The sequence below is a fragment of the Canis lupus genome, chromosome 28 (genome assembly GCF_048164855.1).
Source record: "Canis lupus baileyi chromosome 28, mCanLup2.hap1, whole genome shotgun sequence".
Classification (NCBI taxonomy): Eukaryota; Metazoa; Chordata; class Mammalia; order Carnivora; family Canidae; genus Canis; species Canis lupus.
In genome coordinates, this window is record NC_132865.1 from 41,856,802 (window position 1) to 41,875,810 (window position 19,009).

At 37.6% G+C, this 19,009-nt stretch overlaps 1 protein-coding gene across 7 annotated transcripts in view; it reads left to right on the forward strand.

Moving 5' to 3' along the window:
- Window positions 1–19,009, forward strand: part of PRKDC (protein kinase, DNA-activated, catalytic subunit) — a 219,931-nt gene that overhangs the window by 140,673 nt on the left and 60,249 nt on the right. For all 7 annotated transcript variants that reach the window (XR_012020234.1, XM_072804689.1, XM_072804690.1 and 4 more), the window contains 5 exons: window positions 1,077–1,208; window positions 4,290–4,469; window positions 15,114–15,319; window positions 17,685–17,823; window positions 18,690–18,878. Coding sequence is in view for 6 of the 7 variants with exons in the window: in XM_072804689.1 (XP_072660790.1) it covers window positions 1,077–1,208; window positions 4,290–4,469; window positions 15,114–15,319; window positions 17,685–17,823; window positions 18,690–18,878 (846 nt within the window). In the remaining variant the exon portion in view is untranslated. The remainder of the gene's footprint in view (window positions 1–1,076; window positions 1,209–4,289; window positions 4,470–15,113; window positions 15,320–17,684; window positions 17,824–18,689; window positions 18,879–19,009) is intronic.

Here is a 19,009-nt window from a genome sequence, read left to right on the forward strand (position 1 = left end):
TGGGATGGTCTGCTGTATGTATGAGCCAAGCATTTGCTCTGACACAGGTGTTCTCATCTGAAGTGGCTGACCTCACAGTAAGAATGGCATGGAGGTAATCAGGCACTGGAAGGCCATGTGCTTTATTTGTTGGGAGCATTGTGCTCCATGTCAGGCACTACTCTCAGTGCTAATGGTATAGAAGTAAATATAACATAAGCACTCATGGAGCTACAACGCAGTGAGTACAACAGACAAAAAAAGAGAATGAGTTAAGATTATAATGTGATTGTTGGAAATTAACCAAGTGATGAGAATGTGTGGGGAAGACTGTTAAAGAGGAAGTGAGAAAGCAAGCCTCTTTGAAGATGATTTCTGAGATAGGAACCAAATGATGAGAGAGAAACTGAAAAGACATTCTAGGCAGAGGTGAAGAGATATAGCAGCCCTATGTGGTGGGGACTCAGGGGTGAAGCCAGCCTGGCCTGAACAGGTGAGCAGGGTCGGGAGGAACCAGGTGTTGGGAGCTGTGATGATATCACCCGGCTGGATAGCTAAGGTTTTTCTAAGAGGAATTAAGGGGGGAAAGAACCCTGTGAGATATGGCTTTAAATGTTTTAATTCAAGTTCTCTGAATTTACCAATATTCACATTATGTTGTGATGAACATTTAAATAATGTTTTTACTGCTCATTTGCTAGTAATTTTTATTTTGGATTTATTGTCTGTCATAGACTGGTAAAGCATAGTGACCAAACCAATTTGTATAAAAATTGTCATCAAGCCCTGGGTGGCTCAGGGGTTTTGTGCCTGCCTTTGGCCCAGGGCGCGATCCTGGAGTCCCAGAATCGAGTCCCGTATCGGGCTCCCGGCATGGAGCCTGCTTCTCCCTCTGCCTGTGTCTCTGCCTCTCTGCCTCTCTCTCTCTCTCTCTCTCTCTCTGTCTATCATAAATTAAAAAAAATAAATTAAAAAAATTTGTCGTCAAGTTCACCTTTATGTTAAGGATAGGTACTGACTGATCGTGCATAGTTCATGCACTACAGATTTTTTCAATAAAAATTCTAATCTTCCTTCTTTGGTTCTAATGATTATAGGAGATCAAGAGTGAGTTAAAAATGAAGCACGATGCCCAAGTCATTTTGTACAGAAGTTACCGCCAAGGAGACCTTCCTGACATTCAGATTAAATACAGTAGCCTGATCACCCCCTTGCAAGCTGTGGCCCAGGTTGGTCCTTGAATGCTTCATTTTTCTATTGACAGATAAAAACTGTTTTGCAGTTCCAGGGGGCTACTATGTACAAGGAAAAGTGGTTGATGCTACAGTATATCATAAACGAAGTGTTGATTTGTCTTTAACAGTGGACTTGGTTAAAAGTCATTGGTCCCAGTCTTGGCCCTGTTCTTAACTTTCCCAGGTGTGACTCATGTAGAGTCATCTAGAAGGTAGTCCTGCAGTTGGGTCCTTGTCAAGACACTTAATGCTCTGAGTCACAGTGTCTTCTATAAAACCAGGCAGTGAAATCTATTTTTCCTACCAATAATGTTGGTCAGTAAAATAATGTGTAATTTTAAACTTAAAAGTGCTAAGCCACTTAAATAATTTCTTATACAAGATCCTTTTGGTGGATGGGGGTGGATCAGGAGAATATCAGTTTATGGCTGGAATTCCTTAATTCCACCCACAAGAAGGAATTCTTCCTTCTTTGTTAATTTTCTTAATAGCAGAGGATTGGAAAAATTTTCCAAGTTGTTAGGGTTGAGAGTGAATGAAGTTTCCTAGCTGAATTCTCTGACAAATACAAGATATTTACTCCCTAAAAGCCTAATTAAGATTTCTTTGACTTTTATTGAAATAACTTTAAAAATTGGAGAGTATAAAAAAAAATTGGAGAGTATTACATATATATATATATATATATATATATATAGCATTATGCTAGGTGCTGAAATATAATGCCATATTTTATTCTACATAAATTTTCAGAACTAATGTTGCTTATAATAAGTTATATTTCCATATTCTTTTACCTTTTTTTTTAAGCGTTTTATTTAAATAAATATAGATTGATAGGAATTTGCAAAAGTAGTACATAGTCCCATATACCCTTTACCTAGCTTCCCCCACTGGTGGTATCTTACATAACCATAGTACATTATTTTTATCTAGAAATTGACATTGGAACAAAAGTGTTAAGTGGACTGCAGTCTTATCATTTTTTCCCTGCATTTGTGTATGTATGTGTGTGTGTGTGAGAGAGAGAGAGAGAGAGAGAGAGAGATTCTGTGCAATTGTAGCATACATATTGATTCATGAACTAGTATCACAGAAGAGCCCTTGGTTGTTATGGACTGCTTTCACATTCCTCTCATTAGCTTCTCCCAGTAATTTTGTGACATAATGGCAGTTGTTAGGTACATTTACAGATGAAGAATTGAAGATTAGCAAAGAATGGCAAATATAGTCAAAACTGTATATCAAAATAAAAGAAAAAATAAAGCTACAAATTTAATATAAAAAAAACCCACAACTGTATATTTTGATGGGTGTGGAACTAAGACAACACCCCTCTGTTTTGACATCTGGCCCAGTGTTCTTGTTCATCCCCACTATTTCCCAGTTTCTCTAATGCCTTGCATGTATGTATTTACTCACCGCCTCAGAAATGATGCTGCCACCTGCTCACCTGTGCCCAGATCAGTTCATCTCATTGGTGCTTGGAAAATATTAAGATGGTGAATATTGTTTTGAAAAAACATGACTACATTTTTTCTCTTCTTTGAAGAGGAATGTGTTTCCTTATGTTTCTCAAGTTCTAATACTTTATTCAATAAATATTATATATGGAGCAACTCCTTCTGGATACCAGGGACTGTTCTAAGCACTAAAGGGCAACTGTGGCCTCCTCTGCTATCCTGGGCTCCCCTTCTTCACTATGAGCCTTGCACATGAGAGCGGAAGAGGAGCCTATAAAGGAGCCATTACAGCACGTGTCCAGCGGCAACATTCTGTTGCTCTGAAAACTTCTTTATCTTAATCACCACTGCATTGTCATGACAGAAGGAGCTTTTGAAGCTCCCTGAGAAATGAAGGAATTTGTGCATAAGACCCAAGAATTGGGGTTGTAGACATGGGAACCTGTGTGCCACAAGTTAAATGAAAAAAGAGTTAGCAGACACCATATAAGAGAGTGTGCATGTCAGTAGAAGATCCATCTGTGGCAGTGACTGTCTTCATGCAGTTTATGAGTGATACTTTCTTTTTTCCTAATCTATATTTTCTGAAAATTTTTATAGCAACCATATAACTCTATATGAGACAAATACATTACTTAAATAACAAAGAATAAATCAAATTGTACTTTTTATCCAGACACAAGTTTTTATCAAGCAAAATAATTCTTAAGTTTTTTAAATTCCTGTGTTCGTGCCTTCTTTTAAAAAATATAGACACTGGGCAGCTCCGGTGGCGCAGTGGTTTGGCGCCGCCTGCAGCCTGGGGTGTGATCCTGGAGACCCGGAATCGAGTCCCGCATCGGGCTCCCTGCATGGAGCCTGCTTCTCCCTCTCCCTCTGCCTGTGTCTCTGTCTCTCTCTCTGTGTCTATGAATAAATAAATAAAATCTTAAAAAAAAAAATATAGACACTGCATGCTAGGGACTGTTCTTAGTACTGGTGTCACAGGCACAGATGAAGGATAATGTTCCTGTGGTCATGGAGCATGAGGATAGAAGCCAGAGGAGATCAGGTGGCATTCTGTTAGAGCTAAATATACCAAACATGAAAACTACTGATGGTTTTAACAGTTTAAATGGTCATAATGATGGGACTATGAAATTTAAATTGGCATTTTATTTAAGCTTCAGTTAGTTTTTTAAGCTTTATGATGATACTAATGTGAAGATAGTACCTAAAAATTTCATTTACTCTGTCTTAAAGGTCTTATCGATTACTGCAATGGTCACTTTCTATGCATTATCTTGGCTGAGCCTCACCACAACCCTATTATCCCCACTTTAGAGATGAGGAATCTGAAGGTCCAGACTTACCCATGAGTTAAGCTATTGGCTACATATGTGATTAAGCCAGCTTACATATTTCTGCATCCAAAATCCATGGTATCACAGGCATATTTGGTTAAATTTCAAGTAGTAGCCATGTCAATTCCTGTTAAAATTTTCTAAACAAAATTGAGATGTAAATTACTTATGTTGGCAGCACTTTGTGTTTTCAAATAAAACTGTGATAGTATTAGTGAATTATAGCATTTTTTACCTCAGATCCTAATTTGTCTTTGAATATTTTACAGAGAGACCCAGTAATTGCAAAACAGCTCTTTGGCAGCTTGTTTTCTGGAATTATAAAGGAGATGGATAAGTACAAGACCATGTCTGAAAAAAACAACATTACTCAAAAGTTGCTCCAGGATTTCAGTCATTTTCTTAACTCCACTTTCTCTTTCTTTCCACCTTTTGTCTCCTGTATTCAGGTAAGAATCTATACGCACACTTCATAAATATGCACTATCTACTTTACCATCATATGTGTATGTCATAAAAACTTCATTTGTTTCACAAGCTGAAGCACAAGGTATTTAACAGAGTAGATGCTCTGTGTGGTTACCTCTTCCCAGATGGGCTGATGTGATTGATTGATTGATTGATTGATTGATTGATTTAAATCACATGGGGGTGTCTGACTCTTGGTTTCGGTTCAGGTCATGATCTCAGGGTCATAGGAACGAGTCCCACTACAGGCTCCATGCTCAATGGGGGGTCTGCTTAAGAATTCTCTCAGCCCATGCCCCTCCCCCCCCCCCCCCCCCCCCGACTCAAACCCACTCTCTCACTCTTTAAATAAATGGATGAATCTTCGAGGGGAAATAAAACACACCTCCAAAACCCCAAACCTATATATGACTGAATAATTAGAAACCAGCCTTGGTATAAAAGTGTTCAGATTTATAATAAGCCATAAGCTAGTCCCTTCAGTGTTTTGGCTAAACTCTGAATGTTAGTTTTTTCCTTACATAATGCTTCACCAGCTTATTTCCTGCCTCCTGGTTGCCATTAACAGATCGCATGTTATCAATGTTGATTGAGCATATTCCTGACTTTGTTCTAAGTGACAGGGACAATGAGTGATGCAAGAGGAACAAATCTCTGCCCTTCCGGAATTACAGTGGGTGACCATTCTGACCGGTGTACGGTGGTATCTCATTGTGGTTTTGATTTGTATTTCCCTGATGCCGAGTGATATTGAGCATCTTTTCATGTGTCTGTTGGCCATGTTTTAAGTCTTCCTTGGAGAAATGTCTGTTCATGTTTTCTGCCCATTTCTTGACTGGATTTTTTGTTTTTTGGATATGGAGTTCGATAAGTTCTTTATAGATTTTGGATACTAACCCTATATCTGATGATATATTCACAAATGTCTTATCTCATTCTGTAGGTTGCCTGTTAGTTTTGTCAACTGTATCCTCTGCTATGCAGAAGCTTTTTATCTTGATGAAGCTTTTTATCTTTATCTAGTTCATTTTGCTTTTGCAAAATGCTTTTAATCTTTTTATCTTGATGAAGCTTTTTATCTTTATCTAGTTCATTTTTGCTTTTGCTTCCTTTACCTTTGGAGATGTGTCTAGTGAGATGTTGCTACAGCCAAGGTCAAAGAGGTTGCTAACTGTGTTCTCTAGGATTTTGATGGATTCCGTCCCACATTTAGGTCTTTCAGTCATTTTGAGTTTATTATTGTGTCTGGTGTAAGAAAGTGGGAGTTAAGGGTCCATTTTTGAGTTCTCTCTTGTGTTCCATTGATCTGTGTATCTGTTTCTGTGCTAGTACCAGGCTGTCTCGAGGAACACAGCTTTGTAGTACAACTCAAAGTCAGTCATTGTGATGCTTTCGCCTTTGCTTTTCTTTTTCAACATTCTTTTGGCTGTTTGGGGTCGTTGCTAGTTCCATACAAATTTTCAGAATCTAAATGTTGAGGTACTTTGATAGGAGTTGCCTTGAATATGGAGATTGCTTTGGGAAATATAGACATTTTAACAATATTTATTCTTCCAATCCATGAGCATGGAATGTTTTCCATTTCTTTGTGTCTTCCTCAAATTGTTTCTTAAGTGTTCTATAGTTTTCAGAGTACAGATCCTTTACCTTCTTGGTTAGGTTTATTCCTAGGTATCTTATGGTTTTTGATGCAATTGTAAATGCGATTGATTCCTTAATTTATCTTTCTTCAGTTTCATTGTTAGTGTATAGAAATGCCACTGATTTCTATTATTTGATTGCATTATTTTTATATCCTGTGACTTTGCTGAATTCCTGAATGAGATCTAGCAATTTTGGGGTGGAGTCTTTTGGGTTTTCTACAGAGGGTATCATGTCATCTACGAAGAGTGAGAGTGTGACTTTTCTTTGCCGGATTAGATGCTTTTTCTTTCTTTTTGTTGTCTGATTGCTGAGAAGGACTTCCAGTAAAGTAGAAAAACTGTGGTGAAAGTGGACATTGCTATCATGTTCCTAACCTTAGGAGAAAAGCTCTCCGTTTTTCCCTATTGAAGATGTTAATTTGCTGTGGGTTTTTTGTATATGACTTTTTTTTTTAAGATTATTTATTTATTTCTTTATTCATGATAGACACAGAGATTGAGAGAGAGGCAGAGACACGGGAGTAGGGAGAAGTGGGCTCCATGCCAGGAGCCCGATGCGGGACTCGATCCCGGGACTCCAGGATCGCGCCCTGGGCCAAAGGCAGGCGCCAAACCGCTGAGCCACCCAGGGATCCCCTGTATATAACTTTTATGATATGGAGGTATATACCCTCTATCCCTACATGGCAGAGAGTTTTAATCAAGAAAGGATGCTGTGTTTTGTCAAATGCTTTTTCTGCATCTATTGAAAGGATTATATGGTTATTGTCCTTTCCTTTATTAATGTGGCATATCCCCTTCATTGATTTGTGGATGTTGAACCACCCTTGCAGCCCAGGAATAAATCCCACTTGGTCCTGGTGAATAATCCTTTTAATGTACTGTAGAATCCTATTGGCTAGTATTTCAGTGAGAATTTTTGCATTCATGTTCATCAGGGATATTGGTTTGTAATTCTTTTTAGTGGGATCTTTGTCTGGTTTTGGAATCAAGGTAATACTGACCTCATAGAAAGAATTTGGAAGTGTTCCTTCCATTTCTGTTTTTTTGAACAGCTCAGAAGAATAAGTATTATTTCTTCTTTAAATGTTTGGTAGAATCCTGCTGGGAGGCCATCTGGCCCCGCACTCTTGCTGTTGGGAGATTTTTGATTACCAGTTCTATTACTTGGCTTGCTGTGGATCCGGTTAGGTTTTCTATTCCTTCCTGTTTCAGTTTTGGTGATTTATATGTTTCTGTATAGAAGAAATGCATTCTTTTCTTCCAGATTGCCTAATTTGTTGGCATATCATTCCTCATAATATGCTCTTTTAATTGTATTTCGTCAGTGTTGGTCGTGATCTCTTTTGTTCATGATTTTATTGATTTGGGTCCTTTCTCTCTTCTTTTTGACAAGGCTGGCTAGGGGTTTTTTGATCTTCTTAATTCTTTCAAAAAACCAGGTCCTAGTATCTTTGTTCTGTTTTGTGTGTGTGTGTGTGTGTGTTTTATTTCTATATTACTGATTTCTGCTCAAATTTTATTATTTTTCTTCTCCTTTAGGAGTAAGGTTAGGTTGTGTGTATCTTGAGAGAGGCTTGTATTGTTATATACTGAAACTCTTAGGACCGCCTTTGCTGCATCTCAACGGTTCTAAACTGTTGTGTTTTCATTTTCATTTGTTTCCATGTATTTTTAAAATTCTTCTTCAATTTCCTGGTTGACCCATTCATTCTTTAGTAGGATGCTTGTTAACCTCCATGTATTTGTGTCCTTTCCAAATTTTTCTCCTGTGATTGCATTCAAGTTTTATAGCATTGTGGTCTCAAAATAAACATGGTATAATCTCAGTCTTTTTGTACTGGTTGAGACCTGATTTTTGACCAACTTTGTGTGACGTATTCTGGAGGACATTCCATGTGGACATGAGAAGAATGTATTCAGTTGCTTTAGGATGGAATGATCTGAATATATCTATGAAGTCCATCTGGTCCAGTGTGTCTTTTCAAAGCCTGTTTCCTGTTGATCTTCTGCTTAGATGATCTGTCCATTGCTGTGAGTGGGTCATTAAAGTCCCTTACTATTATTCTGTTATTAACAATTAGATTCTTTAATTTTGTTATTGATTGGATTCTATAATTGGCTGCTCCCAAGTTAGGGCATAAATATTTACAGTTGTTAGATCTTCTTGTTAGAGTTAGACCCTTTTATTATGAGATAGTGTCCTTGTTTATCTCTTATTACAATCTTTGATTTAAAATCTAGTTTGGGATCCCTGGGTGGCGCAGCGGTTTAGCGCCTGCCTTTGGCCCAGGGCGCGATCCTGGAGACCCAGGATCGAATCCCACATCAGGCTCCCGGTGCGTGGAGCCTGCTTCTTCCTCTGCCTGTGTCTCTGCCTCTCTCTCTCTCTGTGTGTGACTATCATAAATAAATAAAAATTAAAAAAAATTAAAAAAAATAAATAAATAAAATAAAATCTAGTTTATCTGATAGAAGGATGGCTACTACTCCAGCTTTCTTTTGATGTTCATTAGCATGATAAATGGTTCTCCTTCACTTCACATCTCACTTTCAGTCTGGTGGTGTCTTTGGGGTTAAAATGAGTCTCAGCATATCAATGAGTCTTGTTTTTTTTAAATCCAATCTGATACCCTGTGTTTATTTTTTAAATTTATTTTTTATTTTTAAAGAACATTTTAAAAGATTTTATTCATTTATTCATGAGAGATAGAGAGAGAGGCAGAGACATAGGCAGAAGGAGAAGCAGCCTCCCTGTAGAGAGCCCGATGTGAGACTCCATTCCAGAACCCCGGGATCACACCCTGGGATCACACCCTGAGCGGAAGGCAGATGCTCAACCATTCAGCCACCCATCTGTTTAATTGGAGCCTTTAGCCCATTTTCATTGAGAGTAAGTCTTAAAAGAAATGAATTTAGTGCCATTGCATCACCTGTAAAGTCACTGTTCCTGTAGATTATCTCTGTGTTTTTCTGATTTTTGTTACTTTGGGCTCTCTTAGCTCAAAGAATCCCCTTCAGGGCTGGTTTAGTGTTCACAAATTCCTTTAGTTTTTGTTTGTTCTGGAAACTCTTTATCTCTACTTCTGTTCTGAATGACAGCCTTTCTAGACAGAATATCCTGGGCTTTACTTTTTCCAATTTAGCACCTTGAATATATCATGCTGGTCCTTTCTGGCCTGGCAGATCTCTGTGGAGAGGTCTGCTGCTGGCCTTATGTGTCTACCCTTGTAGGTTAAGGACCTTTTGTCCCGAGCTGCCCTAGGATTTTCTCTATCTCTGTGAAATTTATAAGCTTTATTATTATATGTCAAAGTGTGACCTATTTTTTATTGATTTTGAGGTGGGTTCTCTGTCCTTCCTGGAGTTGCATCCCTGTTTCCTTCCCCAGAATAGGAAAGGTCTGATCTATAATTTGTTCAAATAAACCTTCTGCCCTCCTCTCTTCTAGGAACTCTTCTGGGACCTCTGTTATTTGAATATTATTTTGCTTTAATGTATTGCTGATTTTTCAGTCTCCCCTAGTGATACAGTAGTTGTTTTTCTCTTTTTCTCAGCTTCCTTATTCCCCATTATTTTGTCTCCTATATCACAGACTCTTTCCTGCCTTGTTTACCCTAGCTGTTAGAACCTCCATATTTGACTGCACCTCAGTCATAGCATTTTTAATTTCGGCCTAATTAGATTTTAGTTCTTTTATTACTATAGTAAGGAATTCTCTTGTGTCTTCTATGCTTTTTAATGGCCAGCTAGCATCTTTATAGTCATTGTTTTGATTTCTGGTTCTGACATCTTACTTATATCCATATTATTAAATTTGTGGCAGAGTACCTCCTACTCTTTCTTTTGTAATGAATTTCTCCTTATAGTCATTGTGTTCAGTAAAATAAGGAGAAAGGGAAAAAAAACACAAAAGAGCAAAAAGAGCAATAACAACAACAAAAGCCTCAGGAAGTTGTTTCTGGTGTATATGCTGTGTACACTCTGCTGTTGTATTTTGGCTGCTCTTTCCCCCTGGTCCTTCCTCTACAGAGTTCCTTCTTGCTTGTAGTGGAGAGTGTTTGAACTTTTAAGTAGGTGTGCTTTGATATGTTTGTGAAGTTAAGCCTATAAAGGAAAAAATTAAAAATAAAAATAAAACAAAAACAAAGCCTGATTTAAGACAAGAGAAAAGGAAACAGAACAAAAATGGATACAAACAGGCAAACAATAAACTGTAAGCCTGATTTTAGAAAAATAAGGAACAAGGAAGGAAAGAAGAGTAGGGAAAGAAGAAAAGAGAAAGAAAAGAAAGAAGCCTGCACAAAAAATAAGAGAAGGAAACATGAACCAACAACTGAAAAAAAGTTATAAGCCTGATACAAAAAAAGAAGTAAAGGAAAAGAGAAAAAAATATAAAGAATAAAAAATAAGAAATAGAAAAGTACAAAATGAAAAAAGTTTTAAAAAATTAACAGAAGAAAAAAAAAAGAAGCAAGCCTGGTCCTATTTCCAGTAGAAGGTGATATTTTGGAGTTTTCTTTAATCACTGGACTTGGTAGATGTGAGGGCCTTTGTTGGTCTTCTGTGGGAGAGGCCTGCTGTGCCTGTTCATGGGCCAGCTGCCCTTTTAAAGATGTTCCTGCCAGGCTCTGGGGAGGAAGGGTGTAGTGCAGGGGCCTCTAGCCTCCACTGGAGGTGCTGTGTCTCTCTGTGTCTCTCTGCAGTTCTACTGTGCTGGTGGGAGGGAGGAGGGAGAAAATAGCATCACCTGCACCTCTTCCTTGTGGAGCAGAACTCCCTGCCACCATTGTTCAGGAGGCCCTTTTAGAAGAGCAGTCTCCTGTGACCTGCACTTTCGTCAGTTCCCTGCCCTGACCTGTCTGTGCCCAGGTCTTTGATATACCCAGAGCCACAGATCTCCTGTATTTTATCTCTGGCTGGTGGCTGGGATTCAAAACTCCCAAGATTTAAAGGGCCTGGTAAGGTGCAGGCCAATCTGTCTAGGGGAGGAGATGATCTGCAGGTACCCACCACCATCACATGCCTAACGTTGTCTCATCCTTTCCCTGAAAGGACATTGCACAGTGCGAGCACAGAGGCTAGAGTTTATTGTAATACTCAGCGAAAAGCTGAACCCAGGTTATCAGCCTTATGCGCTTGACTCAGTCCTCTGTTCCCTTCTGTCCCAGGGAAGCCATGGCAGAGGCTTGGATTTATTGCAGCAGACAGCAAAAACTGCCACTAGGTTATCTGCAATTTTCTCCAGTCTCTGCTTTCTGTTAGTTCTGCCACAGAAAAGCAGCCACTCAACGTGCACACAGAGGTTTAAGCCTACTGTGGCTCAGAGTAACAAGTTGTCTTCTGCTCTCTGGGAGCACCTCTGACCTTGCTGATGAGCACTGCTCAGTGGCTCTGGCTGGCCTTTGGTCCTTTGAGAGGCAAAATCTGCTCTTCAAATGCCCTCTGGAAAGGGAGTGATTTCTCCCTGTGGGACCCAGGGGATCTCCTCACTGCAGCTTATTGTGTGGTCCCTGCCTGCTGGGCAGGAAACTGCTTTCCTCCCTCTTCCTGACTTGACCCCAAGAATTGGGTTCCATCCCGTTTAGGCCTTGTGGCTTTTCTCTCCCCCAGATCAGGGCTCCAAACCCCACATCTGCTGTGTTCTCTTGCTCCAACTGTGCAGATTGTTTCCTTTATCCTCAGATTGTCTGTCTTCCTAGTTATTCAAATTAATTGAATGTTGATCTAGCTGTGTTTGAAGGACCAGGCAAGTTCAGAGTCCCTCTACTACTATACCATCTTAACCACTCCCCCCCAAAGCCCATTTTAGTTATTCTGTAACTAGTAACCTCATTGGAGGTTTGCATTAGTTAGCAAACTAATTGGTTAATAATTCGCTGAGATGAAATAGCAGCTTTTCCTGTTTTGTTCTTATGTAGCATGAAACTATTAATATAGTTTCTTTTTTTTTTTTAAAGATTTTATTTATTTATTCATAGAGACACAGAGAGAGAGAGGCAGAGACACAGGCAGAGGGAGAAGCAGGCTCCATGCAGAGAGCCTGACATGGGACTCGATCCAGGGTCTCCACGATCATGCCCTGGGCTGTAGGTGGCGCTAAACCACTGTACCACCAGGGCTGCCCTATAGTTTCTTTTTATGTATTCTATTTTTACTGGTTTAAATTTACAAGTAGAATTCCTTCATTGTTTTTTTTCTTGGCTACACTAAAGATAAGATTTGAGAAATTATATTGAACTAGCCAGTATTTCAAAATAAGTTTCTCTTTACATTGTGTTCTGAAGTGATTTTTTAAAATCTGAATTCCTAGTTTTGTCCCTATATTTATTTTAAAAAGCTAGCTTTTTCCATTGTTAGGAGAATCGTTAATTGTCATTAAGTAAATAAATGACTTCTATGCACTCCAGAGCTTGCTATTGAAAAAGCAGCACAAATGCAAATCAGTGCGTTAAATTTGCAATATTTCCATTATGATTCCTGTTTGTGGTTCATATCTGAAAGTATGATTTTTTTTCCCTTTCTCCATAGCATTTTAGTATATTTGGCATGGCATTCACATGAGTTCTTGTTCTAGCAAGTACTATCTCTTTGAGATGCCGCTGCCCAACCATGACATCCCAGAATGAGTTTCTTGTCTGCCACATATCCTGTTTTTGTCAGACTGTTCTAACTATATCTCTCAAACTGGAAGAAAAATCTATTTAACCATTTTTCCATGACATAGTCAATTACTATTAATTTGGTATCCAACACTTAAGCAACAACATTGCTTGTTGATCTTTTTAAAAATTTTGTTTTCTTTACAAAACATTTATTGAGGATATTATATGTGTAAACCTCTGTTTAAGAACTACAGAGGGGCACTGGCTGGTTCAATTGATTAAGCATCTACCTTTGCCTTGGGTCATGATCCCAGAGTCCTGGAATCAAGCCACATCAGACTCCCTGCTCAGCAGGGGAGTCTGCTTCTCCCTCAACCCCTACCTCTGCCACCTCATTCTCTCTCTTTCTCTTGCTTGTTCCCTCTCTCAAATAAATAAAATCTTTTAAGAAAAAGAGAACTATGGAATATTTGAAATGAAGAAATGTCCCTTGCCTTTACCTAATACAGTGAAATAAGGGTCCAAACCAAGAATATTATTAATAATTCCAATAGATTGTCAACATTTTAAAAATTAGATTTCATTACTTTATTCTGTTTTGGAATTTATAAAAAGTGAAATCAGTCAGCTGAAGTTTTTTTGTTTAGCAAATCATTCTTTTATGATACTATCAACAACTTTATACAGAATAATCAATCTTCTTAAAAATAGACTTATAGAACTCATTTAAATTATGAGAATACATTTATATATAAAGGAATGATATACCAGTAATAGTTGTTTGTTTATTTTAAACTTCCACAAAAGACTTCTATTGACAAATGAGAATAAATCTTAAGCTACATGCAGTCTGGTACAACATTGTTTACTACAATGTCTGGATGTAGAAGGTATTCAGTAAGTATAGAATGAGTTGATTCTTGGAAAATTAAAAGTATATTTATTTTAGAGATTTTATTTATTTATTTGGGAGAAAGAAGGAGTGAGTACGGGCATATGTGCTCTCAAGCAGTAGCAGAGAGAGGAGCAGAGGAGGAGGGAGAGGATAAAAGAGAATCTCTCAAGCAGACTCCATGCTGAGCATGGATCCCAATGTGGGGCTCAGTCTCGTAACACTGAGATCATGACCTAAGCCAAAATCAAGGTTTAGACGGTCAACTGACTGAGCTACCCAAGGGCCCCCAAAATATATTTATTTTAAAATAGTCTTTGTAACTCAGGATTTCCCTTTCTAAATTTAGAATGATGTTATCTCAAAATCGGATACATCAACTAAGACCAAGACTTTGCTGTGTTATTAATTTTTTTAAAGATTTATTTATTTATTTATTTATTCATGATAGACATAGAGAGAGGGAGAGAGAGGGGCAGAGACACAGGAAGAGGGAGAAGCAAGCTCCATGCTGGGAGCCTGACTCGGGACTCGATCCCGGGACTCCAGGATCGCGCCCTGGGCCAAAGGCAGGCGCTAAATCGCTGAACCACCCAGGGATCCCCTGCTGTGTTATTAATTAAAACAGAATTTTATTTGGACTTTCTTTCCAGTGCCACTAGTTCCTTCTAAGAGTGACATTTTTGTTTGCTAGCTTGCTTTGGAGAATTTATATTCTTTCAAGTCCCATAATGTAGAATTTAAGTTGGCTTGGTCAGACTTATCAAGTGGTCCATGCGTGGCACAACTGTGAGGAAAGTGTTGTGTTTTTGGCTCAGGGGGTCTGTCTTCACTGTCTTTTCCAGATATCTGCATGTATGTGCATGCACAGACACACAAGAACTATATGCACACATTCAGGTGTGTTTTAATGAAATGTTGCCATACTATTTATATTCTTTATATTGATTTGTAGTTTATTTTTATTGGTGTATATAGGACTCTCAAATTCAGAGTTGCAAAGTAAAGGTCATATAAAAATTCCTAAAATCCTCTAATTAAGTATTGTGAATAAGCCCCTGAGTGGAAGGAGATGGAAAAAAAGATGCTAAATATTGTAATGGAGATTAGTGTACCTACTTTTGGTGATTAGGCATGAAATCTTTGTGTTTCAGCTGTTTTTATAACCTATTCAGGCTAAATATTCCTGGAAACTGCAATTGTTTGGATATATAAATTATACATATAAAAATTTTCATGTTTTGCTAGTGGTTTTCTTGCTTTAAATTAATCTCTGAATTGGAAGTGTAAAAATAAAAGGTCATTTCTTTCAGTAAGCTGAATGTTGAGGAAATTTTGTTAATAGAGGTACACAGAGAAATTTTTGGTTATATCACTACTTATGTTAAAATGTTCTTTTATGTTTAGTAAAATGGCTTATTTACTTGTGAAGATACAGTCAAAGTACCATAGGCAAAATAGCTGCATGTATTTGTGGTTTTGCAGGAAATCAGTTGCCAACACACAGACTTGCTGAGCCTGGACCCTGGTTCTATCCGTGCCAGCTGCCTTGCCAGTCTGCAGCAGCCTGTGGGCGTCCGTCTCCTCGAGGAGGCCCTACTTCACCTGGGGCCTCAAGAGCCACCTGCCAAGCAGTTTAAGGGGAGGATGCGTGTCTCTCCTGATGTTGTCAGATGGATGGAACTTGCTAAGTAAGTTTGGTAATCCAGACTGTTGGGAGAACAATGAATTTGACTGAAGTAATACAGAAAAAACTTTTCATTCTGGTGGAAATTGAGCAAATAAAATTGATAATAACACTTCTATGAAATTTAAAAAAAAAAATCTCTCTGGTGAAGTACCATTCGATAAGTCAAGAGTAGATGTCACAACAAGGAGAAAAGAGAACATCAATGATACTTGTTCTTTCAGTATACAATCTTTTTGGATTCAGGGTCCTATTTACCAAGTTTAGTTTCCTGTCAAGTGTGGCCATAACTTACAGTTTTATATGTTTTTATTGCTTAACTAAACTGAATAGAGGGTAATCCATTATTTTCAGCAGGACTCATACTTTTAGAAACAATTTAATCCAGTTACTTTGTTAATTTGGGAAGAACAAGTACTATTTTGTTGCTAAGCCATTTTGCATTATGTCTGCTTTTTTCCTTACTTGTGCTTTTATCATAAAGCCAATGCCTAATTCTGAGAAGGATATTAGGTTAAAATTAAATTTGAACTTCTATTTTATAGTGCTGATTTTTGGATCTTCAGGTTCTAGGAAAAAGAGTAGAGAGAAGGGTGGGGAATCCTTGTACTAATCACTGTTTTATGGTCATATCTTTCTATATTGAGCACTATGTGTGAGCAATACATTGTGTCAGGTATTGAGAAGACTTAGGCATGTCTTGCACACTCACAAAACTAGCCATCTAGTAGGAAATGTATATACTTACATGCATAACTAACCATACATGGAATGGGAAGCAGTAAGTTCTCTGAGAAGCCAGGTAAATACCAGGGCAGTTCAAACCGTGCATCTTGGTTTATACTGATTCTAATTAGTAATCATTTTTAGCTTGTTGTTTCAGATGTATAAGTGCATAGTCAGTAACACTTCGTATATTTAACATTTCCAGGGAATGAGAAACTCATCTAATGTGTATTTGCTGGGTAAATGAAGTACACAGCTTTTAAGAGCCTAAACTTTAAACTTTTTTTTCTGACTTAAATATTTAATACTTCCTAATATTTTTGGAGCACCTGGGTAGCTCAGCCAGTTGAATGTCTGACTCTTGGTTTCGACTCAGGTCATGATCTCTCAGGATCATGAAATCGAGCCTTGCATCAGGCTCTGCACTCATTGGGGAGTCTGCTTGGGATTCCCTCCCTCTCCCTCTGCCCCTCTCTCAGCTCACTTTCTTACTAAAATAAATCTGTAAAAGAAATACTTCCTCAAACAGTATTAAGAACATAATTTTGCCTATCCATGATATGTCACAGTCATTATTTTGACCATGTTATAGTGTGTATCATCCTAGAAACACGGGGCTAGTGCAAAGTGGGTATGAGACTGATATAAGTTCCAATAACTCAGAGAACTCTCTTCTCTGAGTTATTGGAAAATAATTGTAGTTCTCATCTTCTCTTGGACTGTGAACTGTTATCCTACCTCCCATCTCCCCACTTCTGCCTCTGTTTGTTACCCATAGCCCTTTACAAACAGGGCAAGAGAGGGCCATGTCTACTAGATTTTAATCTAAATTTGGAATCCTTAGGCTCTGAGAGAGCCCTTAGGACTTTTTTGATGTAATAAATACATGAGATTTCATACCTGGTTAAGGACCAAAGTGCAGGAAAGCCAAGGAAGAAGCAGTCCTTGCTGGGTAGCTGTGTGATTGTGGTTTCAGGAAGAGATGACATTTGTGTGGAGACTTAAAAGATGGAAAAAATTCCAAGGGAAGGGAACAAACTTCTTAACACTTACTTGAGACTATCTTAGTGGGGAAGGTTGATTGATGGGGTGAAGTAGATTTTTGTTAATGGGAAGAGAGGAATGAGTGCTCCAGCAAATAGTAAGGCTGCAAGAAAATTACTTGTTGGTAGAATTGAGATGGCCCATAGAATGTGGATTAAAACATGGCCTTATTAGGACCAGGATTAATTTTTACACACTCTGGGTTCTTGACTACATTCCAAATTTTAGATATAGAAATACCTAAAATACCAGGATTTCAAATAGGTCATCCATGGATATGTACAATGTTACTGTAATAGATTTACACAGGATGGTCTTATTGTATGAGACAGTTTATCCACTGTAAACTTAATATTTTTAGATTTCACTTTAAATGCACTTTAGAGTAATCTCTGTCTCCTGTAGGACTAAAGTAGTAAAACCTAATGGTAACTTCACAATGTCTAAGATTTTATATTTTTATAGAACAAAAATAATGTATATCCTTTTTTGGCTAACATAATGAGACCTCTTGATTTAATTATCATTTCATTAGAATTAACACTTGAAAAATATTGGCATATTCATTGATTGAGACTTTCTTTTGGTTTGTTTTTTAGACTGTATAGATCTATTGGAGAATATGACATCCTCCGTGGTATTTTTAGCAGTGAGATAGGAACAAAGCAAATCACTCAAAGTGCAATTTTAGCAGAAGCAAGAAGTGATTATTCTGAAGCTGCTAAGCAGTATAACGAGGTAAAATTGATGTCTAGCAAATACGTCAGTTGCTTAAACACTTTTGTTTTCTGAAAAACTGTTAACTTTAGAATTTAGAGCTTCATTAATAATTCAACTTTATTCCTTAGTTTTTATACAGAGATTAATAGGGAATAGTTTAATAACCAAATGTGAAATAATTATTGCTTTATCTTTTACTCTTTTTAAGAAAACATCACTGAATAAAAGAGAAAGCATTTCATATAAAATACTATAAAACTGTAAGATGTTATTTCATTATGTGCTGTTATTATATAATTTCTATTTGGGTAGATTGTTTTCCTTCAGTAAGTAAAAAGTTTATGAAGTGGTAAGTAAGAATTGGTTTTTAGAAGATGACTATAAATTCAATTTTTACATTTGTGTTTTGAGTTGCCAGTGGCTATCCAGGTATAGATGTCCAGCAAGTAGTTGAAATTCAGAGTTTGTGATCTGTTAGATTCTTGAATGAGTAATCCAGGTTGTAAAGTCTTCTGCAATTTTCAGTAAATGTCCTATTTTCTGACTTTTAATCTCAGAACTCTTTAAGTGGTAAATAGCCCATAGCATTGATTTAAATCAAATTTTGGGTCAATCAGAGTCTTTAGTTTATTAATTGGCTTAATTTGTAAGTTTCTTAGAGAAATAGTTTCCTCTTGGTTTTTCTGTTCGTTTGCTTCCATAAGATTTCTTTTGGTTTATTTTCTTTTATTCAGTGTTACTCTATTTTCGGTTTTCTTTCCTATTGTCATAAATTCGAAAATGATTGTCCTTAGCATGAATGTTGACACTATGTATAATACAAATGTTGTCATTTATATTCTTTCCAACTTTGTAAAATAAATTTATGAACTTTTCTTCTTGAGGCTCTCAATAAAGAAGAGTGGGTTGATGGTGAGCCTACGGAAGCTGAGAAGGATTTTTGGGAACTTGCATCCCTCGACTGTTATAACCAGCTTGCTGAATGGAAGTCATTAGCATACTGTTCTATAGTCAGTGTTGATAATGAAAACCCTCCAGATCTAAATAAAATGTGGAGCGAACCATTTTATCAGGTGAGTAGAATTGTTGTTTTTTAAGGATTTATTTATTCCGTTTCGAGCAGAAGGGGCAGAGGGAGAGGGAGAGAGAATGTCAAGCAGGCTCTGCACCCAATGCAGAGCCTGACTCAGGGCTAGATCATGTT